Consider the following 24,854-nt stretch of genomic DNA (forward strand, 5'->3'; position numbering starts at 1 on the left):
ACCAACCGCCAGCGCGGTTTAAAAACGGCCCCTATTCTAATAAACGGTCCGAAGGGGCGGAGTGCGCGCATGCGCAGTCCGGCGAGATGGCGTTGCTATGACAACATGGGGCGCCGCCATCATTGGGTTGGGCCTAAAGGGCCGGAGCCGGGGACCCGGAAGCAGTTTCCGGCTGTGTGGCCAGCTCGGCGGTTGGCGGCGTGTCCCCTTCAGCCCCATCACCGGTCCCGGCCTCGGTGCACACCGCTGTCCTGCTGCTGCTCCGCCGCCGCCTCCTGCTCCTCATGAAGCCCGTCGTTGTGTTCGTCCTCGGCGGGCCCGGGGCGGGTAAAGGGACTCAATGCGCTCGTATCGTGGAGGTGAGGACGGCGGAGCGGGCGCTGCTCTGGTTGGGGGGGGGGGGGCTGCGGGACTACATATCCCAGCATGCCCCGCGGCAGGGGGTATAGGGGGGTTCTGCAGGCGCTGCCGCGGGGCATGCTGGGGGTTGTAGGCAGCTCTGGTGGGGGGTGGGAGTGGGGGGCTGCGGGACTACATATCCCAGCATGCCCCACGGCAGGGCTATAGGGGGGTTCTGCAAGCACTGCCGCGGGGCATGCTGGGGGTTGTAGGATACGTGGGGTCCGGCCCCAGCCGCCCCTATAAGCGAAGGGACGGTGTCTGCCTGCGCTGCGTGGGGCTGAGCCGACAGGCCGCGGCAATGGGGGGCTATGGGGGGCAATGGGGGCAGTTCTTGTGCTGCTGCCAGCGCTGCACCTTGTGAACGGAGGCTGCTTAGTGCTGTGGTAGAGGTCACAGTGTGTTCTGTAGGGTTACTGCTGTATTTTAGCTATATATGACACCTCCCTCTGTCATATACTAAAGACAGGAAGGTGTATATTGTGTTGGGGCGCTGTCCTGTTAAAAAACAAACCTAGCAGTTATTGCATAGTAATCCACCCTAACAGTGAGTAATTATAGAAGTATTTAATGCCTGAATGCTTCCAAACGCATCTATATACCCATGCTGAAAGGAATGATATACTACAGCAGTGCCCATGTTTCTGAGTCTAATAATGAAAGGAAGAAATCAAAGCACAAAGCCCCAGTGCCTGGCACAGCCACGTGTGTCCTAGATCTTATGCTGCATGTTCCCTGTGCTGTTATATCCCTGTCCTCTGTATGGAGTAACTCAGTTATGTGAATCCGATCCACGCTGCAGAATGCCTTGATGCGGAGTTCTGAAGGGCTTTAACCTCAAATTATAGGCTGTTATTCGAACCGGCTTATTCCTTTCCATTAAGTGGGTGGGATGAAAGGTTCGTAGCGTTTCTAAAGCCTTTTTGGTAAGGTCACAATCTGTCTCTGGTACATAGCAAACAAATGAGCTTAAACTGTAGGGAATTGTTGTAGGTTGTCATTAAAGGCTTTTGCCAAACCATGAGTGGAGCCTCAGGGCTGAAATGCCTCGTGTGGCTGTTACCATGTGTTTAGAAGCATAAATGCCTTTGGCTTTATAGGTTAATATAATTTGGTAAAGACTGTGTTCATAGGAAGGATTCTAATGAGTCATTTCTATTCAAACAGGAGCTAAAAACGGAAACAGCAAATTCACTTTGTACTGTGTTTATTTCCTTTTTGAGGCTAGCAAGAGAAATCCAAAAGCTAATAAATGCAGACTTGCTCTAAACCTGCACGTCCCATTCATTGCATGAGAAGAAGCTCCTGCCATCCTGTGCAGGAGTTGCTGGCTTTGCTTTTTGGGAGTCTGAGGAGGGTCTGAAGAGGAATCTGGTGGAAAATCTTAATAAGAACACGAGTACAGACACGTGGGTGAAACGCAATTGAGGTGCTGTTGAGCAACAGATTTTCTAAGCACATGCCTTTGGCCTGGTCCTCACAAGCCCCTTGAGAGCCCTGATGCAGGCAGTCAAACAGCTTTGGTGCAATCAATGCTGCTTTCAGGTTGTAAGCGTAGTTTTGTTGGGATTTTAGACCCCATTGGCAACTTGCCACAGAGAAAAGGAGCAGTGGCTGAGTCATAATAAACCTCATTCATCCTTGTTGTATAAATAGACTGATTAATATTAGTTTACGTTAAGAATGAATCCGATCCCGTGCCTTGCTTTAAATCTGAAGGTTGTTCTCAACAAAAAGTCAGTATGTGCTATAAATACTTCTCAGTTGCTGTATGTTCTGCAGATCTGGGACAGAGCACATCACATGCAGGAGGCTCACTTTGCTGAGGTGAGCTTTTATGAGCTTCAAGTGGTCTTATTAATAACAACAGTAACACTGGACTAGAAGTCATATTGGAATCAAAACCAATAGGGTTGGAAAAGACCATTAAGATCACCTAGTCCAACCATCATCCCATCACCATCATGCCCACTAAACCATGTGTAGGAACAGTCTCTCAATGAAGTGTCGTAATTGTTTTGCTGACTGTTTTACGTTGTCTGAAAAAGGAAATGGCATCAGTTACGGGGCAGATTTCACCCACAAACCTAGACCTCAGCTTGCAGAGCCCCTCCTAGGGGTATATTCCCCTGCCCAGGGAGGTTGTGGATGCCCCGTCCTTGGAGGTGTTCAAGACCAGGTTGGACGGGGCCCTGGGCAACCTGATCTAGTAAAGGTGTATGTTTGGTGGCCCTGCCAGGCAGGGGGGTTGGAACTACATGATCCTTGAGGTCCCTTCCAACCCGGGTCATTCTGTGATTCTATGATTCCTGTCATATTTGGCCCAAAGTGGAGAAACGATGTGAGGGAAGGATTTGCAGTGACAGGTGGGAGTGGGCACTGACACAGTGGAGCAACAGGTGATGTGGTTTTATTATCTTTGCAGTTAAGGTTTAAAGACAGAGCTGAACCAGCCTGCAACCTCCCACTGTAAGGAAGCTTTTGACACCTGATACTGGTGTGTAGCTTGTTGGGTGAGGCAAAGTATCTGAGGAGGTATTTCAGATGGCATCTGAATGGATGTGCTTGAGATAAACACCATGAAGTGCACAAAGTTCATATCTTTAGTGATGGTGAGATTATTGCGCGTGTGCAGGACAAAATGAATGTGTTTTATTGCTGACTTCTGTACTTTGTCTCACGAGAACATTTATGATACAGTCAAGGAAAAAAAAATACCTTATTCCTCAAATCTGCACGAAAGGAAAATGCTTTTGTTGAGTTATAATTTAAGTCTTTACAAACTTGTTTCAGGAACACTCCTCTGGAAGCAGCAGTAGATTCAGCCTTTGCTGTCATGTGTTAATTGTCTTCTGGAAGTCTGTTGAGAGCCAGCATTAGCTTTCTTTAACTTTACTGACAATAGCAGGACACGGGGAAATGGTTTTAAGTTAAAAGAGGGAAGATTTAGGTTGGATGTTAGGGGGAAGTTCTTCACTAGGAGAGTGGTCAGGCCTTGGAACAGGCTGCCCAGGGAGGTTATGGATGCCCCGTTCCTGGAGGTGTTCAGGGCCAGGTTGGACGGGGCCCTGGGCAACCTGATCTAGTAAAGGTGTATGTTTGGTGGCCCTGCCAGGCAGGGGGTTGGAACTACATGATCCTTGAGGTCCCTTCCAACCCGGCTCATTCTGTGATTCTGTGAGATAAAAACATTGTATAAGTTTATTTGCTTTAAACTCAATTTCACATATCTCTTCCAAGAGTGCCGAGTAGCCCAGTTAGCTGTGAACTTCTCATCATTGTTTGCTGGAATGTGACTTCTTATTCCTGAACTTTGGAGCTGTTTTGATTGTTGAAATCTGTTTTTTCTCCTCTAAAGACTTTATTCTCTATATGATTCCATTTCACAGAAAGCAGGCTTCCTCTCTGGGCATTGAATTTGGAGCTTTCTCAACCATCTCATTGAGCTCCACATTCCTGCAGCACTGGGGTGTTCTGTTTGCCCCCTCTTTCCGGAGGCGCTGTCAGTGGGATCTCCTTTGTGTGTTTTGTTTTGTTAATGTGCTGTGGGTTTGTGTTTTTTTGTGGTGTTCTATTTTGCCTCGTGCTTTTGTTTTTCCCCAGAGGCAGGAGCATATCTCTAAGTAGGAAAATAGCTTTTGGCTGGAAGAAGCGGGCAGGAGGAGGGCTGCTATGATATGATTTATGCCCTTAAGTTCTCTTTCCACGTGTTGATGGCACAGACAAAACATTTCAGATTAACAAAAAATGTATGAGGACTTCATGCTTTCCAAGGTTCTATTTTGATTTTAACTAATTCTCCAAGAGCACACCTGAGGAAATAAAGCAAACTGTGGTGGTTTAGTAAGATTGCTTAAGGTATGACAAGCCGGAACTGGGGCAATAAAAGTGTTGTATTCTGTTTGTTTAGCCCTTTGACTTTCATTTTTCAGATTAACAATGATAAGCCGAGATAGGATTCAAGGTCAGAGTGGTAATTTGTTTTGCTCTTTTCTTTTCCTTAGCTTCTGCTCACTCAGGGAGGTTTCAAACTCTCTGGATGCTGCTGTGTTGGGAGGAAACTCCTGTGCCCTGAACACGCTGGCAATAGGAGGAGTCCCAGCAGCAGCTGATCCATGCTGCAGATCCTGTCCTACTGCATTGAGAAAGTTGCTAGAGTGAACTCTGCCCTGTTCAGGAGTGGCATAGATATGACTCATCTGTTCTCATCAGTAGTTGGTATTAATCTATTTATTGTATTTACAGTAAGTGAAACTTGCTCTGGCTGTGGAGCAGAAGTTGCAAATCCTGGCTGACAGTCCAAGTTTGCCCTGCTGAGCGGGAATGGCCTTTTCCAGGTCTTTGTATAAAGAACAAGCAAGCTGTGGTTTCCTCTGTTTTATAGAGCGCTGCTAAATGCTGTTCTAAGGAAAACCTCTCAGCTGGGATCGTTGGAGACTTGGACTTGCCTTTCTACTCCACTGTGACCTTTGAAAGCAAAGGAAGAAGGTGTCTGCCCTGGTGCTGAAGACAGATGAGATTTTGACTTTTGTTGACAACTAATTTTTGTAAGGGACTGGATTATGGTTCCCTAAATATAAAAACACTTCTGAAAACAATGAAAATAGCTTGTTTAGTAGCTGCATACTGATTTAATGTTTTGTCACGGAACAACATGCCTGCCAGCTAGCATAGGGGAAAACTTACCAATGAAATATATCTTGGAATATCTTCTTTCTATGCAGACTTGTCAGACGTGAGTGCCTTGCCCCAGCTGTTGTGCAGGAACATTGCAATCTGTTCTGCAAGCTCTTGGGGAGGCTGAGATTTGGTCCAGCTCAGGACTCTTGCTGAGGGTTTGTCTTGCCCGAGATGAAAGAAGACGTTGTGTCCTGGACACGAGGCTTGATTCAGACTGGAGAGAGCAGCGTGAGCACTGCATCTCTGAAGCCTGCTGTGTGTGGAGCAGCAGTCCAGCCTCTGTCTGTGCTGTTGGTGTTGTTGAAGCTGACATGTTGTCCTTGGCTCCTGCGTTCCATGCAGTTAACAAATAGATGTTTTGCCACTGAAGGAGAAGTTTATTTTCCTTACTGCCTGGTTAATACATTCCGAAGGTTACTCTGGAAGGCAATTTACTATTATCTAAAACAACTCCATTTATACATCAGCACTCTGCAACACTTCTTTTATTCTCCTGTTCATCCCTTAAGAAATAATCCAGCTTGTTGTTGCATGGGACAGAAAATACCAAAAATTGCCTGACTCCAGTTCCTTTTTCTGCATGAGAAGGGACATGCCAAAGCAAATCAGATGGGTTGGTAATCCTCTAAAACAGAAGGGATTATATTTTCCTCCTGTTTTCTTCTGCATGGGAACTTAATGTTAAAAATATCATCGTTCTTTAACTGTACAGAGAAGCCCATGTTAATTTAGGATTCGTCAGAATAAGGTTTCTTGCTTAAGAGAAAAGATTTACTCTGGTTTACAGTGTCTGTAGTCCATAGTTAATATGCAGATTTGTAGTTAAATAAGCATATCCAAATGCAATGCACATGAAAGCAGGAGTACAGTGAGCTTACAGAGGACATCAGCGGAGGTTTTTCTTCACAGTTACTTAAAGCAAAATCTTGTTTCCTTTTCTTTCCAGATGTGTAGCATTTTGGAGATTTAGGTAATTATATCCCTTCTTAAATTAGGACTATGCAGAACAAACTTTCCACGCTTTTGTGGGTGAAATTGGAAAGCAACTGAAATGTTTCTAAAGCCACTTAGTGGGTTGTGTAATATTTCTGTTGTACTTAGTCCAGTCACCAAGTTTGTAAATCCCAAGTTCACAGCCTTAACGTGCGTTTAGTCACATTGATTATCCTGTTCAGGCACCGTTTATGAAATTTGCTTTGGAAGCTGCTGCAGCCAAGCTGATAACCCTGAAGTAATTTGCTGCTGCTTTTGTTTTGTGTATAAACTTTAGGACGAGTACGTATAGGTGTACTCTGTTTGCAGTGTATAAAACAGCTTAGCTGTTTTATTGCCTGTTTAGTTTAAGTATTCATCAAGGAAATGTCTTTATGCTTGTTTTTATGCAGTATATTTGCCCAAGGAGTGTGCTTGGTTACTTCTCTGGTGGTATTAAATGAGCTGACCAAAGCTCATTTATGTTTACATTTAATGTTTCGTGCTCTGAATTTTCCATTATAACAGCACATCTGTTTTTTTTTACAACAACACATTTGTAGCTTTGTGCTAGTTGTCTATTTATGACTGTGCATGCCTGACAGGTTCATTTATAACAACTTTCACCAGCGCTTTGCATTTAGCAAGGCTTTCAGCTATTCTTTGAGGTGAAAGAAGAGGGTCGTGGTGTTTGTTTTCCTGCACGCCAATCCCAAATCAAGAGACTTGGACCTGATCTCTGCTGTTTTGGTGGTTATTAGTCAATAGATCAAGTCATGATTTAGCAAGTGAAGAAGCTAAGCAGTAAAATTGTGTGGGGTGGGGTGTAGCTGAGAGAGAATCTGGAGTTTGCTAAATGTCTCATTGTACAATGCAGCGTTTCAAGAAACACCCTGGGGACTTTGAGATGGTCATATTTCCAATGTGACAGTGCTACCTTTGGAAACAGGACATGAATGTCTGTCTTAAGGCCCTGCTGACTGGTTTTCCCAGGAATCTCTCATTGTGCTTTCTGTGCATCCTGAAGATGGAATACATCTGTCACTAGCAAGCTGCTATTTCCTGTGTTTTTCTGTGGTAATACAAAGATAAATGTGGCTGATACTGTTGACTGATGTAAGTTTGCATGTGTACTAATTCGAGGGTATCTGTGCCTGTTTCTTTTGCACTTTTCAGAAGTACGGCTACACGCACCTTTCTGCTGGCGACCTCCTTCGAGACGAACGGAAAAGGCCAGGCTCACAATATGGGGAACTCATTGAGAACTACATTAAGGAGGGGGAAATTGTACCAGTTGAAATAACAATCAGCTTGTTGAAGAGGGTAAGGAAAGGGCTGTTTCCTTGCTTATTCACTCTTGTGGGCTAAGTGACAAAGCAGTGGCAGTATTTTGAGAGAACTGTCCCTATTATCCTTCTGTTTTATCAGATCTTTTCATTGGCGTCAACTATAGACCAGGGACAGTTTGGCATCTTGTACTGCAATGTGCTGTTACACAATATTGGAGAGCACAAACTTTTAAAGCTGGGCTTAAGAAGATTCTAAGCTTAATGAAATAGTGTAGTCAGTTTGAAATGGAACTCCATTGCTGCATCGATGAAGTAATTAGAATGTGTTGAAGATGAAACAAAAAATACCTTGTAAATCTGCAATAATTCTATAATAAATGCTTTTTAATTTCATATATGGATACTTTGGAGGTGATTAAGGAATTGATAAATAGTTGCCTGTGCAGGAGGTCTTGATTAGAATTCTTTTATCAGGCTATGGATCAAACAATGGCTGCAAATTCCCAGAAGAACAAGTTCTTGATTGATGGCTTTCCCAGAAATGAAGATAATCTTCAAGGCTGGAATAAGACTATGGATGGAAAGGCGGATGTTTCTTTTGTTCTCTTCTTTGATTGCGACAATGAGGTAATGAAGTGTGTTAGGCTGTAACTTCCTTTCTTGCTGTATTGTGAGAATCATTCAAGAAGAACAATAAAACTGTTGGGTAGTGAATCTTCCAGTATTAATAGACTGGTGTAGGAGTAGAAATAAAACACAATCAATGAGTTTCAGGGATTTTTGGCAGCCTGTTTTTGCAGATGAAAAACTGCAGGCTTTTGAAATAGCAAGTGGGTAATTACACTTGGTATAATCTTGTACAGATAAATTACATTGAAGAAACAACTCAAACAATTTAGTTCTCAAGGAGAGTTTATAAAACCTTTAAATATATCAAACAATTATTTGATTTATTGTCAGAAGACGCTGCTGTGTTTACTCTTAAGGATTTCAGAGTACTTGTTCAGTCTGAAATCAATTTAATAGCAATGTTTGCTTTAATTCTGCAGTGGTGACAGCATACATCTTAATGTCCATAGTTATGAGCTGTGATGTAGGTACCCGACAATCAACATTTTACTCAGCAAGTGATTAGATTTTAAGGACATTTTGACAGTGATACATCAGCCCTTTAATAATGCCATGATACGCTGTCTTTAAAATATGTCAGGGCCCTTGAGGGATAAAAACTGATATAAAAAATCACATCTTAGTCTTTCCTCTCTTTTTGGTCCAATTTTCTGATTAAATAGATGTTTTTTTTAACTGAATTGTGCACTGCAGAACTTGATGTTTCTTATGTTTTCTCTATTTAACTCTCTGTAAGTTCTGGGTTACATACATCTGGATGGTATTTTGAACATCAGGGCTATTTAGATTTGTTTTTCAAAGATGTGCTATTAATTCAGGATGCTATGTTTGTTCCTGCTTTTCAGATGGCACATTAAGTTCTTGGTTGTGATCGTCCTTTTGGTGCTTTTTTTTGTAGATATGTATTAATCGCTGTCTTGAAAGAGGCAAGAGCAGTGGCAGGAGTGATGATAATCGGGAGAGTCTGGAAAAGAGGTACTATATCCCAAACTTTCAGTTCTCTTTTCTTTTAATTCTATTATGTAATGCTTTTTTTTTCCCCCCTCTCTCTCCTAGAATTCATACATATCTGCAGTCGACTAGGCCTATAATAGACTTATATGAGAGAATGGGAAAAGTTAGAAGAGTGGATGCCTCTAAATCAGTTGATGAAGTAAGTATATAAGCCAAAAAATATGGAGGTGACAGTAGTAGGGTATGTATTGATGGTGTTTTTCTTAGATGTGTGTATGGCTGGTGAAGTCACTTTGTTACTGGTGGAGATTGTGGAGCTTTCATTTTTACCCTTGAAGAGCCAATTGAGATGGGAATAACTAAGAAATCAATTTCTGCTTGAATATGAGCTAGACTGAACAGATTTTCAGTGTTTCTCTGTAACAGTTTGTTGTTCTTGGCCTTTTTTCCACATTAATGAATTTTGAAATACTTAAGTCCCCATTTCCTAGAACTGATTCAAATTTTTCTACTAAATAATCAGTAGAAATTCTAAGAAAACCATCTTTAAATGCTATCAATTATTGTGTTCTGGATTAATTTCAAGTGACTGTTTACCTAATGCTCCATAAAACTAATAACCTTCTCTTTCTTTTTAGGTCTTTGAAAAAGTTGTACAAATATTTGACAAAGAAGGCTAATTTCCAGCTTGGAAGATTATTTAAATCTGTGCTTGAATCTTGCTTGAATAGCTGCTACTGCAGTCTACACTTTGTAATTGTTTTATGTTGTGTTTTTTTGGTTTCTTTCTTTTCACATATCAAATGACAGTTTGGGAAAGCAGTTGATTAAAAATGGATCTGTTTGGTTTATTTTTTTAAGTAAGAAATCTTTTCTTGTGGCTATAATTAAGAGTTTTGTGGTTCTCCATTAGTATAAGTTCAGTTGCTCACACAGCAAAATCATAGTTAAAACATCTCTCTGAAGAGACTATTCTGTCACGGTTCTGTGCCTACCAGGGGCAGCCCTTCTTATTCCTTATTGCCATACACCTGTTCTTAATGATCACTTAAGCAGCAGCATTAAGCAGTGCCCCTGTTTGTCTTTTGGATGCTTGGACCAAATTGAGGAGACAGTTTTTTTGGTTGTTTTTTTCTTTTTCCAGAGTGTAATTTTTGTCACCAAGTTCTCTGTTATCCCCAAACATGGATTCTGTAGGTAAAACTGCAGTTAGTATGAGAATCTGCTTCTGTAGTTCTCACGAAACTACTTAATATGCTGTTCAGCAATAGACATACAAAGTACTTAATGGAAAGTGGTGCTGTCTTATGATTCTGGGTGTAAACTGTCTTGTAAATTCTCAACTACCTGGATGACATGGCCCTGGGCTATGCCTTATCTTCATTTCCAAAATGCTGAGGGTATCAGTTTTTAAGTCAGGTCAGTATTTCCATACTCATTTATTTTGAATGATAGTTTTGTTTTTAATTAGAGCACGGCCTTCACAAGGTGCAGAACTATTAAATAGTGTACATTAAGCAAATTCTTCTAACACTTCTGTCTTTTGTAACAAGTAGAAGGGATTTTCTGTATTATAATTATTGCAATACTGTGTAAATGAATGCTTTAAGGTTTATTCACTGGGGAAATATTTTTATGGTTAAACTTGTGAATTTGTTTCCCTAAAATTGTGTAATTTTAATAACTGTATGTTTGAGAAGATTATAAATTATTGCACTTTTTGTTGGCCACATCATAACAAAAGGAAGATGTCTTGCAGAAGGAAGCTCTGTTCCCTTAAAACAGATTCGATCCTGCTTTATCACATTCTCTTGAATTGGTGCAGTTAGATGCCATTATATTTAGGAGAAGCCAATAGCTGAAACAAGCAGCATTTTAAATACTTGTACAGATATGTAATCCTGCCTTTTGTTTAAAGTAACCCCCCATCCCATCAGACTAGTATGCACAGGTCTATGGGGGCCCAACCATGCATTCCTTGCGCGCCCTAAGCTTTCACTAAAGAAAGCAGCAGAAGAGTTGAGATGGGTGTTTTAACTAATTTTAGTGATACGATTTGTCTTGCTACATTAACTGACACTGTAGTTGGTTTGTGATACGCTAATGGTTGTTGCCAATTACAGCTTGGAAATGTTGGGGTTCAGCTTTTCTTTATTGATTGCTCTCTATTTAAAGATAGCTTTAAATTTAGCCTAGCTTCTAATGAGAACTGGATACGTTGGTCCTCATGCTGTGATCTGCTTTGTGCTGGCAGATTTGTGTGCGCATGAACTCTCATTTTACTGAGGTTCCTGAGGCTGTTGGACTAAGCAAGAGATAAGTACAGAAACAAATGGTAAACTACAGTATCTTTTCAGGTTCGGTGGTAATTGTAGCAGAGTACTGAGCACAAATACCTGTTTACTACTGCAGAATATATGGACCATGACTACTGCTGTGAGTGTGGGAGGCTAAAGCTTTTGCATTACAGATTTTTCCCTTAAATAAATAAATCATGGAATGTAAATCTTATTCTATAAGTATGCTGACGGAGGATGGGATCCAGTGAGACTGTTTTAATGTAAAGGTTAAAATCAAGACTTTTTTTTTTTTCCCAAGACTTCAAGCAGGATTCTTTTATCTACGTAGAGATTTAATAACCTTTCTTTCTAAGTTACTGGCTCTTGCAGATTCTGCTGAGAACAGTGTACTGCTCTTTCTCTCATGATATACTTTTGTGTATTTAAGTGCTGAAACGAGCAAAACCTTTATAGAAAAGTTGGTTTTGTTTTGTTCACTTTGTTTTTTAAGTAATGTTTCAGCAATATTGAATTAGGAGTGGATTGTAACATGTCTGTGCAAAGGCTAGATATTTTTTTGTCATTTAATTTATTTAAGATGCCACTGATTGTCACCAATTCTTTCAAGTTGGAGATAAGATTGAAATGAAGATTGAAGGTACTATGCCAATGTGTCATGCCCATTTAGCAGCAAAACTGTACAAAGAATCTGAGAAGTTACAATAAACTTTGTTCTGTGGCTTAATATAAGTGCTTGGCTTGCAGTTCTCTGTCATAAGGGGGATTTTTCATACAGTAGTGCTATGTGTGCGTATATATATATATATATATATATATGCACTTCATACATCTGGCATGCATACACACACATGGATATGTCTATAGAAGTTCAGCTTTCTTTTTCAGTTCATCAAAACTGAAATGCTGAAGACCCTGTTTGGCACTGGGTAAGTTCAGGTTAATGGCTTTGGAATTAGTATCTTTTCTTGCTTGTATAGATTTGTCAAATTTATTCTTATATTTTCACAGTGGTAGTGCTGGAAATTGTGTGCACAAGGGAGTTTTTCTTCATTTCACAGTACTTATCAAATGTGTTGGTTGGGGACTTGCTATTGGACAAAGTCTTCACATTTCACATAGCACGTTTTATGACAGACCTCTATTTATTTACACATAGATTTTTCAGTAAACAACGTGTTGGTGTTTAAAACCTTATTCTGGAAAGATTTGCACAGCAGGTCTGAAAGGGACTGGGAAGAGCAGGGAATTCTCCAGCAGTGTCTTTCTGCTAGTAAGACCAGGTAAGCAAATGGAGCTGCAGCAGTTCTTAGGCACTGCTCACCTGGGGCTGTGTGCATAGCCATAGTCTGAAGATCCCAAGAGTAACAGCTGAGAGTGAAAACTGCAAGATGATGCAAAGACGATTCAGCTAATCGGATAACAAAGGAGACAGCAACAAAAATATTAAGACTTGATTTCATAGAGCAGCAGCTCTCACCCTCTTTTGATCTGCAGACCTTTACAAATCTTCCAGTGCAGATATGGGGGCATAGATGAATTTAATCCTGCTGCTCTCAGCTATTTTTCACGGATTGCTTAGTTTAAGATGGTGGTTTTCAGCCTGTGGTCTGTAGAGTATTGCGGTTGGTAACAATAGATGTCTTTATTGAGTCTGCTAATCTGCTCAGCTGAAGTATTCTCTATCCTCTTTGCTTTTTGCCTTTTAATGTCTTTTCCTTACCTTTCTGAATTGCAGATACTCTTTGGGATGGTGAAGAGTTGATCTGTTCCTTGCAAAAGAAGCAAAATCTTTATGTACCTTCAGCCTACGACTGTTTCTGCCAGTGAGTTAGGTGCCTAATCTGCTACAAAACTGACATTGTTGAGCACATTGTGGTATTTTTCTTTAAACTGTAAGAAATCTTTGTTGTACCTGCACGCTTTTCTCCTGTGAGTGAGATCAGATCTGTCCATCAGGCTTTTAGCACAGAGCTTAGCAGCAATTGCATGTGAAAATCTCAGTCACTAGGTGTTAAACTAGCACTGACCTGTTATGCCTTGGTGGAAGTGAGCAAGATGAATGAGGAGGGGAGTAAAGATGATTATGGAAGTTCAGTCAGTTCTTCACTAATCAGACTTCAGCTTTAGATATACATCTATCTATTCTGTGCAGCAGTGATGCTTGTATTTAATCTAGCTCATCTTTACACAATTATGCTAAAGAGAAATTCATACAAATACTTTTCCTGCCCTGAAGGGACATTGTCATTGTCTCTTCCGTTGTCATTTCCACCTGGAATTCCAAGAGCTGCAGGGCTAAGAATCTGTCTTTACCCTAAAGCTATAGAAGCCAAGCTGAGCAGAATGAAGACAAACGGAGCCATTCTTGTGGAGAGCTAAATGCACAGCTCTTTTTTTCACTGCGAGCAGCAATGCCAGGCTACTTTGTCATCCTGGTTTAGAACTGCATTCAGACAGCAAAAGAGAAATGTTCTCTTCCCCCACAGATATTTGGCAGAAAGCTCGCTTTTGTCTAAAATGCTCCTTAAGCAGTGTGCAAAACATTCAATCCTAAACCAAATACCAGTTTGACTTGTGCTTTTTCTTTCTTATTCACAAATAGGAGGGTTTGGGTCAGTTTCATGTAATAGCTGCTGTAGTTAGACCAAAAAAAAGGGGAAAAAAAAGCGAGGCGCCATCTCAGAAGATATTATCTGTTTTATTCTGGAGGGCTTTTTAGCACAATGCAGTTCCTTTATGGTAAGAAATGGCAAAAGCCGCCCGATTGCTTGGTCAGCTGTCAGGGTAAGTGTAATGATATGTGATAGTACATGGAAATGGTGTCTTACGCAACAGATCTGCTTGTGGAAAGCTGAACTGTGCTCAACCCACTTCTTCATTTGGTCCTATGAGATGTAAAAAAAAAAGGTGCTTTGGAATAACTTGTCAATTGGATCAAGTCTTAGGAGTGGAGCTTAATCTACCACAGTGGCTTCAGGGACTACTAGAATCTCTCAAGGTATCTCTGTTGTTGGAAATAGGGATCATTTTACTGTATTCTTTTTCACTTAACATTTTCTAAATGCATTTTTCCTCTTCCTTGTGACCCAGAGCTCAGGTTTGCAGTGCTGTTCCTGAAGCAAGCATTGCACATGGCTCACCAGGTGTGACTTCTTGTGGAGCTTCCCTGGATGCTGTTCTTGTTGGTGAGAGCAGCTTGTTTCCAGCCATAGACATCCCACAAATTCATGTGTTTTCTTTAAGAAAAGTACCAGGATTTTCTGCTAACTGCAGAAATTCATGACAGATTCCTTCAGCATCTGTCATTTGTTCTATAAGCAGCCTTCATTCAAAAGTCACCTTTAAGCAAACATCAAGATTGAGTAATTTAGCTGTTCCAATGTGACACGCACATCTGCACTCTCCTCGATAATTATGTTTGACACACGTGCTTGTATTTGACTATTAGTGAGAGGGAGAGTCATTTCTGTCTAGTTTATAGTCATTCATAACATGGAGAAGACAATGTTTGGAGCCAGAAGTGAAAAGCTGGCTCGGGTTTTTGGCTCCACTTTTTTTCTGGGTGGGAAGCGGCCCCACAGGCTCTTGGAAGAACGATTTTTGCTCACAAGGCAATTGCTTCAATGTACCACAAGGAGGGGTGCAAGGTTCGCACAGAGGAGGATGCAGATTGGAAGCGTCGCTCATAGGCTGTGTGATGTTATTGTGGTTTGAAAGACCTTTTTACTTAAAAAGCAAGTTTATCGTTTCAATGGTATAACTTCGTTTCTTTATGGGGTTTTTCCTTATTATTTAGGGATAGCTTCCTATTGCAGACAGATCTGCTGTGTTGAATTTGACAGCAATGAATGTCATGCTTTCTTTTTTTTCCGGTTAGTTTATTTAGTTCTATCTAATGAGAACAACTAGATGGGGCCAACTTAATTAGTGTGGATATTCTGTGCCACTGCATTTATGTTAACTTTGTCACCCTCATCCTGGAGCAATGAGGCAACTCTACAAAGGCTGGATCTTTGTGTTAGTAAAGGAGTCATGTACCTGCTGTTTGGGCAGCTCATAGAACCACAGAACAGCTGGATTGAAAGGGACCTTAAAGCCCGCCCAGGTCCAACCCCCTGCCATGGGCTGATTGCCCCCCAGCTGCCCATGGCCTCACCCAACCTGACTTTAGTAATCTCCAGGGATGTGTTCCTGGTATTTTAATCACAGAGAGCCTCAGAATTGAGCTTTGCCCTGGGCTGGCAAGGGAGAAAGAACTACAGGTGATGCTGCTGGGAAAAGCCAAGCGCTAAGCATCCAAATCCAATTTAATCCAAATAAGGCACAAATGACCTTAATTATAAGAAGAAAAAAAAGGTGATAACCTTTATTTTGAAAACTAGTTGAAAAATAACTCGTCCATCAGCTGACGGTGACAGAAATTCCTCCTGGGAAGGGAGATCTGAAGAGAGCAGGTAGGTTCCTGCCATCTGAGTATACAAAGGGGCAATGTAGCAGCTGACCACAGTAGATGGGAGGCATATTAAGAGCCTTAATTAACTTTGTTGTTACTCTTCCTTCACAAGCCATGAATTAACTCCTGCGTTATCTACCCTGCTGTCCCCTCTCTGAACATAGTCCCCCAAAAGTGGAGAAAAGAAAGGGATAAATGTGAGGTGAGCCCCACAAACAGCTGAAGAAGTGAGGGGTGCAAAAAATGATGAGGTCTTTGGCATAACCCCACAGGTGACAGTGCAAACACAGGGTAATGCTAATGAGCAACTGATTGACTGCTGTAATTAGTCCCAGCTGGGCACATAGCCCAGGTGCTCAGAGCTCCAAGGTGAGCTCAGGACCTCACTAACTGGTTCCCCTGAATGTAGTGTGGAACAATAAATGCGAGCCCAGAAGGGGAGCTGCCATTTTTGCAGCCCCTGCCTTAGGAACTATGGACAGAAGGAGCAGAGGTAAGAGCTCTGGGTTTGGTTATTGCTATGTTGCTTTGCTCCCAGGTGAGGATGTTTGGGGCAGTGTGCTGGGAGTGTCTGAGCAGTGCTAGCAACATATGGCTGAGTTTCTTATGTTTTGTTGTGGATTGTGAGAGCACAAAACCTGTAGTGGACTCCCTCATGTAGTGAATGCCACACAGTTCCCAATCCACTGAGGACTCTTGGTGGGGGCAGCCCCCAGATCTGCTCCTTTAGGGGTATAACTGCAGGCAACCCCCGTGTCCCCAGGTGCGGTGCTACCACCCACAAGGCAAAAACTAAAAATAAGAATATATGATCTATCTTTCTGAAGGTGGAGAGAGCCCTAAGCTGTTCTATTATTTAAAGGAGCTGCCTCCCTCATGTGACCTCTGTGTGTCTGCTGATGGTTGCCTGCCACCATGGTTCAGACTGGACCCAAATCCCCTCTCCCTCTGCTTTTCTCCCCTGAAATGGGAGCTGTCATCGTGCTGCTCAATCTTTTAAGTCGGCTGGAATGCTGCTCGTCTCTCTTGCTTAATAAAAGCAAAAAGTCTCTAGGAATCTGCGTGAGGTCATGGCTATGTTTTAAGGTGTGCAGTCTCTCATTCTTTGCTATTTGCCTGGTCTCCTTTGCATTGGGATTCAGGTGAAGGCACATTACCCATGAAACAGGGATAAAGCGGGGAGAGCAGAAAAGCCTGTAGGGCTGTGAATATGCCTATGAGGCCATGGTGGTCCCCACATAGACACCCTTTGGTTGGAGGGGAGGAGCAACAGGTACTGGGATGGCTGCAGGTCCCCCCTTGGGCAAGAGGAACCCCTGAGGTCTTCCTTTTTCTCCTGGGCTGAGTGATGGTGGGTATTGGCCTCTTGATGCTCTCCAATGGAAAACACAATCGTGAAACTGTGTAAAATACTCCTCATAAGGAATGAAAATCCACCAGCAACTGCTGGGAAGCTCTTGGGGTTGACCAGCTGTGCTGTGTCTGGAGAGAGTGGGATTGATGCATTGGTTAGACACAGGTGTGATCCTTCTGGAACAAATTCTTGCAGCTGGCACTTGTACTTGTTGAGCTGTGCTCATCTCTTAGGGCCACAAAGCATGGTCTGCTTGATGGGGGTATCTTTAAAGAAATCGGCCAAAGGGTGGTAGTGGAGAAGAAGTGCTGAATAAGCAACCGTTGCCTTTCTTTGTGTGACTTTGTTGTGTTGTACTTGCAGAAATGACTTCTGCTGCCATGTTTTGCCTTCTGAAAGCAACACAAGCAATAAATAAACAACAAAAGCATTTTGGACACGACGCCTGTTTGTAAGGAAAAATCAAGTTTGCTATCATGTGCGTTGCTCAGTTTACTTTATATTAATTTGATCTTTTTTTGGTGTGGCCTGATTAGTTCCACATGTTTTCCCCCAAGGTTTGGCCAGTAAAACTGCTGCTCTGAGTCATCAACTAGATAAATAATTGGCAGCTTCAAGGGCCCATCTCCTAAATCACTCTGCAGTTGCTTGTGGCCCTTGCAGATCCCAGTTGCTCGTGCACTCAAGTCAGCTGTAAAGTCTAATCTGGGCTTTCATGGGCCCCGGGAGCCCAACAAACTGCCGATGGAGGAGCCTCACGTCAGCTTGTCTTGGCACATCCACTGGAAGAACACAGCATGCTGTGGGGACTGCGCTGCTGGAGCTGGTATTTAGGGCTGGGGAGCCAGCTCCAAATGGGCACCTGGCAGCTGCACAAAGAGCTGGCACCAAGCCCTATGTGGTGGTGTTTGCTGGTGGGGTTTGGCTTCCTTGGGTGACTTGCCCATGGGGTCACAGATGGTGCACTGGTACCTACTATTGAATAGGATCATCTGACATTGGGTTGACCTCATATCTGTGTCTTCTCCTAACGAAGCCACCAGTCCTAGGTCTGGCTGGCCGAGCTGCAGCCTTGCTTGGTGTCCTGCAGAGCATGGTAGGTGTTGAGGAGTGTAGCTGCCTCCTTATCATCAGTGCTGGGCCATGCATGCATATAGGTAGATTTAAGATGGATGTAAACCTGTTCTTCATATGGGTCTGTATTGTTTCTGAGAAAGACTTCCCTCTGCTCAAACAAAAGAGATGCTGGCCATCATCTCTCCTGTCCCAGCTGCTCATTTATGGCTTGGGTTATTTTTCAAGTGTGCTATGTAGGGCTTGTGGAAATAGATCCAAGGTATAATGCCATCGTGGTAGGGCCCTGAGGATGCAAGGGGAGCTGAATGGGGTGCTCCCTTCCTTTGTTTTGGGTTTGGATGGTACCAAAAGCAGGGGAAGAGAGAGCTCAGCAGTGGTGTCTGAGCTCGAGGAAAAATAGTGTAAGACTGAAATATCATCTTCAGAGCTGGTTCCAGGCAGCTCAGCAGGGAGGTACAGCTTCTGCTGGCTGGAACAACAAAGCAGCCCAAGTGCTTCTTACTTGATGTCTTGGTCCTTGGCTTGCGTTAGCTGTAATCAGGGCACGTGTGGTACCTCAGAAAGATGGGCATCTTCCCATAGGGACTAACCCTGCTTGGCATGGTTCTGTTGCCTTTTGCCTTCTCCGTGCTCCCCTGCTTGCCCAGGGGGAGAGCTGCTGGTGAGCAGAATGGTTTTGCTGCTCAAGAGGAAGCAGAGGATTGGAAGATGCCTTTTGTTGAGTCAGTGCAACTGGACAAGTTGAATTATAGTCTCCAGTCTGACTTAATGTTTTAAAGCGCGTTGAGTATTTTTGTACCATTATAAAGTTTTAGGAGCCCCAATGCAGATTTTTTTTTTTTTTTAATAATTTATTTGCTGAGATTTGAGAACTTTTCTCATAGAAAATTCACTATTCAATTTACTGCATAATACTGTTATAGGTTTGGTTTTTTTAACATGAAGTGAAAGCAAGCATCTGAAATCATTCCTCTCCTCCTGACAGCAACATCTGTAAAACCTTAACACTGGGAGGAGGCAGGAACCAAGAGATTTATAACCCCCTGCTGAAATATTGGAACGACCTTATTTCCCAGCAATTAGCTCCGCTCAAAACATTTTTGTTTCCTATTAGAAGCAATCTACTAACATTTACATTCATGTGTTTAATAGCTGTTGGCCATCTCAGGATTCCAGCAAGCAGGAGGGAGGGATGTGGGCTCTGAACTGAGCTGTTTGCGTTGCATCGTGTGTTGTGTTTGTTGATAGCAGTGAAAACATGCATTATGGACGGGGATGACATCGTTTGGGAAACAGAAGGGATCTGGTCTTTGGCCAGATTTTCTCTATGGCTCCAGCGTACCAAGATGAGCTCCAATGAATTTGCTGGAGAGTAAAGTTTGTGCTGCTGAAACTTGTAAGGAGAAGTAGAGCGCGCCTACGTGTAAGATGCTGTGGGAATGAGAAAGGGCTCTGCTAGAAGAGTCGTGATGGGGGTGTCCATTGACAAGCCAGAGAAAGGCATGTGTCCAGCTCAGTGCCTGGCAGATTATTGCCCATGGGCTTCAAGAATAATTTACCTTAAAAAGTAAGAGCGGATGGATCCTATTTTAGGCTATTGATAGCACGATGTCATGGGATGAATCTGAGAGCTGGGTTTCAGTGTGAGGAAATAAATGCATTCGTAGTCTGTGTGGGAAGCTGCAGCAAACATTGTTGTCTAGAAGGAGGAGGAGACAGAAATGCCCACTTGCACCTTGGCTTTGAGAGCAGGAAGATGAATGCTGTATCGAAACAGAGTCCTGAGTGGATCTGAAAAAGATGAATGGTTTAATTGTTGGAAAAACACTGTTCTAGAAATGTTGAAACAAAGTTGGATTTGAAATACTGAGGATGTTTGAGGGCAGTGTCTCGTTTCTTTGTTTGGAAATGATTGATTTGCCTCAAAATTTGAGGGGAGGGATGTTTTTGGATATTATTAACTGGCTGTGGAATGTTCCAGCAATGGGCAGCATGGAGGAGAAGCTGTCTGGGGAAAGGCTGTCGCCTTGTGCATGAGGGGTTGTCACCCTTGGTGTTCAGTGGGGTCGTGTTGTTTCTTTTTGGGAGTTATCACTTGGGAAGTTTTGCTCCCGGATGGATAGTAGATGGTGTCAGCTCAGTTGTTTTTTGTTTGCTTTTTTTTTTTTAAGTACATAGATGATCCAGTTGATTGGCTGGATAAAAACAACAAACAAACCCAAACCATTCCTGATCCAACTGCTTCCAGCTATGATGCAGTTGGCCATCCCCTATACTGCACAGTTGTGACTTCTATCAGGCTGTGCAGTTAGCTGAATAACCAACCAATACTACAGGATTAAAAACTGCTGGGGATGCAGCAGGGAACTTGGAACTGCAGGCACTGGGGATGGCAATTTCTTAATATGGTTTTACCTTGTTATACAGGTATATATATATATATATATATATGAGCAAAACCTAGAGATGCTCTGCAAGTGAAGATGTTTTTCACCTGTAAGCACTGCATCCATGGTGGATGCAGGATGCTTTCTGACACCACCCAGTGCCACCAGCTCCTAAGAGCACCTAGGGCTCAGGTGTGCAGTTCCCCTCATCCAGCCTGGCTAAGCACAGGAGGCACAGACTCGAGTGGTCTTGTGGTGGAGGCAGTGGGGTTTGAAGATGATGGTCTGCTTGTACCATAGGTGGTGCTGCCATGGCACCAAGGCATCTGTCAGAGGATGCCTTGCTTCTACCTTTTCAACAGTGGATGGTTTGGTGGAGAAACCATCATTCAAACATGTCCTTTGACTGAAGGAAGGTGCTTTTGGGGTTGTTGTATGTGTGTGGGACTGTCCCTGCTCTCCTTCCCTGAAGGATGGGTTATCTTGCCACCCACCTGCAGGCAGGTTCAGCATGTGGAATTAGGAGATGTGTGCTTGCACATGTTTATTTTTTCATTTCTTTTGAAACAACGATGTTGTGGTGGCTGACAGCTAATTCTAAATTTGGGATACCTGACATTGTAATGAGAAAACAAACCTTCCCTGCACTTAAAATGAGTGACAGGGCAGGTCTGGCCCCAGCAACCTTCAGAACTCATTTGACCTTGCAAGCAGAGCTCCTGGGCTGACTGACAGCCCTTTACAGCTGCATTAGAGCCAGGCTGACCTTTTTTTATCTGGGGATTCACCTGGGAGACAGCAGACATGTCCAGGGATATTAAGTCTCAAGCTGAAAATGTTTGCTCAGGTATTAGAGGGAGAGTTAATTTAGACTGAATGCCTCTCGGTGGCACCAGCTCCTGCTCCAAGGGACAATGCACCCCTTGGCCGATGACAGTCAGAGTCTTTCTTTAGAAACTGGGCTCCTTGGGGTAGAGATGGAGTGGAGCCACACAGTCTGAATTTCCTTTTGTGTTTACTGCTTTTGGATAAAAGTGAGCCCGGGTGAAGGTGCAGAAGCAAATGTTGCTTCTCACTGTGTCCCTGTTGAGGCTGTGCCAGGTCTTTCTCATCTGCTCTTTGGGTTGATCTTTGCTACCACTCAACCTTCACGAACATTTATGCCTAAATGTGTGATGTGTGCTAGATACTACAGGATCCGTGGGGGTGATTCTCTCTGTGAAGTGCATGGGGAGGTGGTTATTGCTATACTCCAGCAGATGAGGCTTTGTGGTGGGCTGCAAGGATAGGAAAACAAAAGTGGAAATGTTGAAAACCATGTGCTGAGGCAATTGGTGTTGACAGAGCAGGTGTCTGTGGTGTGACATCCTCCCAGGTCACAGCACTTCCCTTCTCAGACTCCTTCCTTGGACCTGAAGGCCAACTCAACCCATAAGTGCTGTCTGGGAGCTCAGTACAGCATAGACACTGCAGTCCATCTGTCTGTCCATGCTGAGCAATCTCAGCCTGGGCACTGAGCCCAGCGTGCAGCAGTTTAACAGCAGCTCCTGCAGCCTCCCCGTGCTGGCGGGGCTGGGATTGTGCTGCCGAACTATTTATTTAAGAAAAAAAATATTATCATTTCAGGCGTCGGCAGCATGGGCTGCATCAGCCATTGTATCAAAGATGTGGTTTTAATGCCCTTTCCTCCGCTTAAATGCTATTTGCCTTCTCCTTCAGGCAATTGAATTTAAGAAAACTGCTCACCCAGGTTTGGATGGGCAAATTGTCCCCTCTGCACACAATTCCCAGGAGGAGCCAGCTCTGCAGAAATGCCAGGAGCTGTCACTTCAGTGCACGGCCTGGCTGGGCTGAATGGATTACCCAGCTCTGCATCGTCTGCTCTTTTATCTGTCCCACAGCACTGGGAAGCCAGGAATAACCCCCCCAGGGTCCCTCTCTGAGCAGCAGTTTCTGTAGCTCAGGGTCAGATGGTTGCTATTGTAGCTAAAGGTGTTTAACCCCAATTGATTTTGACAAGCCCTCTTAGTGGATCCCCCAGTCACTTATTGGGTTTTCAGAGGAACGTTGTCAATGTAAGGCTCTGTGCTCTGACCCCAGTGCTGCTGACAGGGATGTGGCTGTACCAACTTATAGAATCATTAAGGTTGGAAAAGACCACTGAGATCATCTAGTCCAATGTTCAACCTGTCAAACCTACCTCGATGGATAGAGGAAAAAATCCCTATTGATCTTCAGGCTAAACCATGACCCTTCCAACAGACACCTTGGAGGTGAAAGAGACAGGCTGGGATGCAGTGCTGCTGGTTTAAGGAATGGGAGCCATGAGATCCCCCCACCCTTGGGGCAGCTACAGTTAGGAAAGATCCAGGTTGGCTTGTTGGCTGGGTGGGGATGTGCAGCAGCAGCTGCCAGTGGTGGATCACAGAAGAAAAAGATTACGTGCTATTTCTGCATGCCCAAACCTTGTGTTTATGACCAGTGTGGTTGAATTCCCAGCCCTGAAGCCCTGCAGGCTGGGGCCCTGGTTGGGCAGACAGGGAAGCTGTCCGGAGCCTCCTGTCTGTGAGAAACGCCAAGCGCTGAGCTCTGAGGCTCACATCCCAGGGATGATTGAGATCATTTGGAAGTGAATGGGAGTTATGTGCTTAAGTAATCTCAGAGGATCTGGGCATAGCAGCACTGATGATTTCAAATATGTATTATTTACGTATTTATTTATTTATTCCTAAATGCAGCAATTGGGAAGGAAAGCATTACCTGGCAAAGTAAATCGCTATATCAGACTAGTATATAAAGGTGGTATGAGATTAACAGAGTCACCGGGGCTGGACACTGTGACTGTTACATGCACAAACATGGGTTTGCCTGGAAGTTGCTTTGGGCAGCAAAGCAAAGCAGCTTCCTGGAAGCCCTGTGAGCCCCGTACTTTGCTTTTACATCACTGTTGCTCGGTGATGGCATCCACGCTGCCTGGGGTGTCCGATGCTGTTCCCAGCCAGCAGCCTCGCAGCTCCTCTGTGATGTTCGGGGACAAACACGCTGTAAAATAGTCGAATTGTAACATTCACCAGCGGTGTGCCAGGCCAAGGGAGAGCTGCCGGTGGTCCTTTATTTTGCCAGTTGTTTGAATGTCCAATGAACTTCAGTGCTCTGCGGTAACAAAGGCATTGAATGTGCTGTTTACAGCCAATTCCCTCATCGTTCAACGAGCGGACAGGTTTACAAGCCTCTTATTTAAGAAAGAAGAGGCCCTCATTAATCAGCACTGCCTTTATTGTTTCTTTAATCATTTGACAGCAATTCAGAACCATTTCTCGCTTTCTATTATGGGCCTATTTGCATTGCTGGTGCTCGTTCCCTATCTACTATCTCTGAAGATGATTTTCATGTTGAGAACTGCTCATACTCTTCCAAATAAAGGATGGTATTTATATGGAAGATATCTCTTTCAGATGACTGCTTTCAAACAGCCGGCCTCTTGCCCTGTTTGGAGTCATTAACGTTTTTTGTTTGTTTTATTGCAGGCTCTTTTAGCTCAAGCCTCCAGAAATATGGGCAGCAGAGGCGGCTGCTGCAGATGTTGGAAACAGGCAGTGGATATTTTTGGCAACTGGTATCCTGAGCATCTTTAAGGAAGTCACCAATGGTAAGGAGCTCTATTTTGCTGATTTGGGGATGATATTGATCGTGTGGAGAAGCAGCTCTGGTCCCCCTGCTTGTACATGAGGTGGGGACAGCAGTGGGAAGGAGCTATTCTGCTCCATGCTCCATCTTAGGGACCTGGTTAGTAGACAGCCTTGGTGGAATGTGGATGTTGAAAGATCTTAGAGGTATTTTCCAGTCTTAATAATTCTACATCCTGGTGGGCTCTCCCATGCTTCTGCAGATATGGATCTGGTTGGTCCCAAGCATGGGATGTCTTATACCACAACCTCAATGTTTGGCAATGCGCCGTGAACTTCTCAGGTTTTGAGACCTTGAAATGAGCTCAGTTTGTGCTGTTTTCTCTCACCTGGCACTGCAACATTTAGGGAAATACTGATGACGATACAAAAGCACCTGATGATGGCTGGGGGTGGGTCATGGGCAGGAACAAATTGCTTTCCTACTAGGGAAATGTCATCTGTGAAGCTTTGCAGACTGTTCTTCCTTTCTCTAAATACCCCCTTCCCACTGGCTTTTTTATTTATTATTTTTATTATTTTTTTCAGTGTGTAATTGCGCGTCAGCCCAAGTGCACTCCAAATGTGAGCAGGGTCTGATACAAGGAGGGTGAAATGAGATAATCCATGTTTTCACCATCCATAGGCCTCTCTTTTCACAGCCCGTGGGCCGTACTTTATTAGGCTGAGCAGC

The 24,854-nt window shown here is 43.5% G+C and overlaps 1 protein-coding gene and 1 long non-coding RNA gene across 2 annotated transcripts; both read left to right on the forward strand.

Annotated features, from left to right (window-relative positions):
• The first annotated feature begins 163 nt into the window (after positions 1-163).
• Positions 164-11,953, forward strand: CMPK1 (cytidine/uridine monophosphate kinase 1). The gene is made up of 6 exons (XM_015870489.3): positions 164-359; positions 7,228-7,374; positions 7,815-7,967; positions 8,869-8,945; positions 9,027-9,123; positions 9,563-11,953. Exons 1-6 carry the CDS (start codon positions 285-287, stop codon positions 9,602-9,604), a joined length of 591 nt encoding a protein of 196 aa, XP_015725975.1. The 5' UTR covers positions 164-284; the 3' UTR covers positions 9,605-11,953.
• A 425-nt stretch (positions 11,954-12,378) lies between these two features.
• On the forward strand, positions 12,379-24,157 carry LOC146759059 (uncharacterized). Its single transcript, XR_014932831.1, has 3 exons — positions 12,379-12,504; positions 12,960-13,047; positions 24,023-24,157. It is a non-coding gene; the product is annotated as an uncharacterized LOC146759059 (long non-coding RNA).
• Positions 24,158-24,854: the final 697 nt, after the last annotated feature.

Source organism: Coturnix japonica, chromosome 11 (assembly GCF_054131305.1).
Source record: "Coturnix japonica strain WE chromosome 11, WE-NBRP24, whole genome shotgun sequence".
Classification (NCBI taxonomy): Eukaryota; Metazoa; Chordata; class Aves; order Galliformes; family Phasianidae; genus Coturnix; species Coturnix japonica.

Excerpts from the sequence above, each read along its gene's own strand:
- CMPK1 (XM_015870489.3), top strand. The coding sequence starts at position 285 with ATGAAGCCCGTCGTTGTGTTCGTCCTCGGCGGGCCCGGGGCGGGTAAA. Across the intron at positions 7,375-7,814 it reads CAATCAGCTTGTTGAAGAGG|GCTATGGATCAAACAATGGC; the intron begins GTAAGGAAAGGG and ends TTCTTTTATCAG. Across the intron at positions 8,946-9,026 it reads CGGGAGAGTCTGGAAAAGAG|AATTCATACATATCTGCAGT; the intron begins GTACTATATCCC and ends TCTCTCTCCTAG.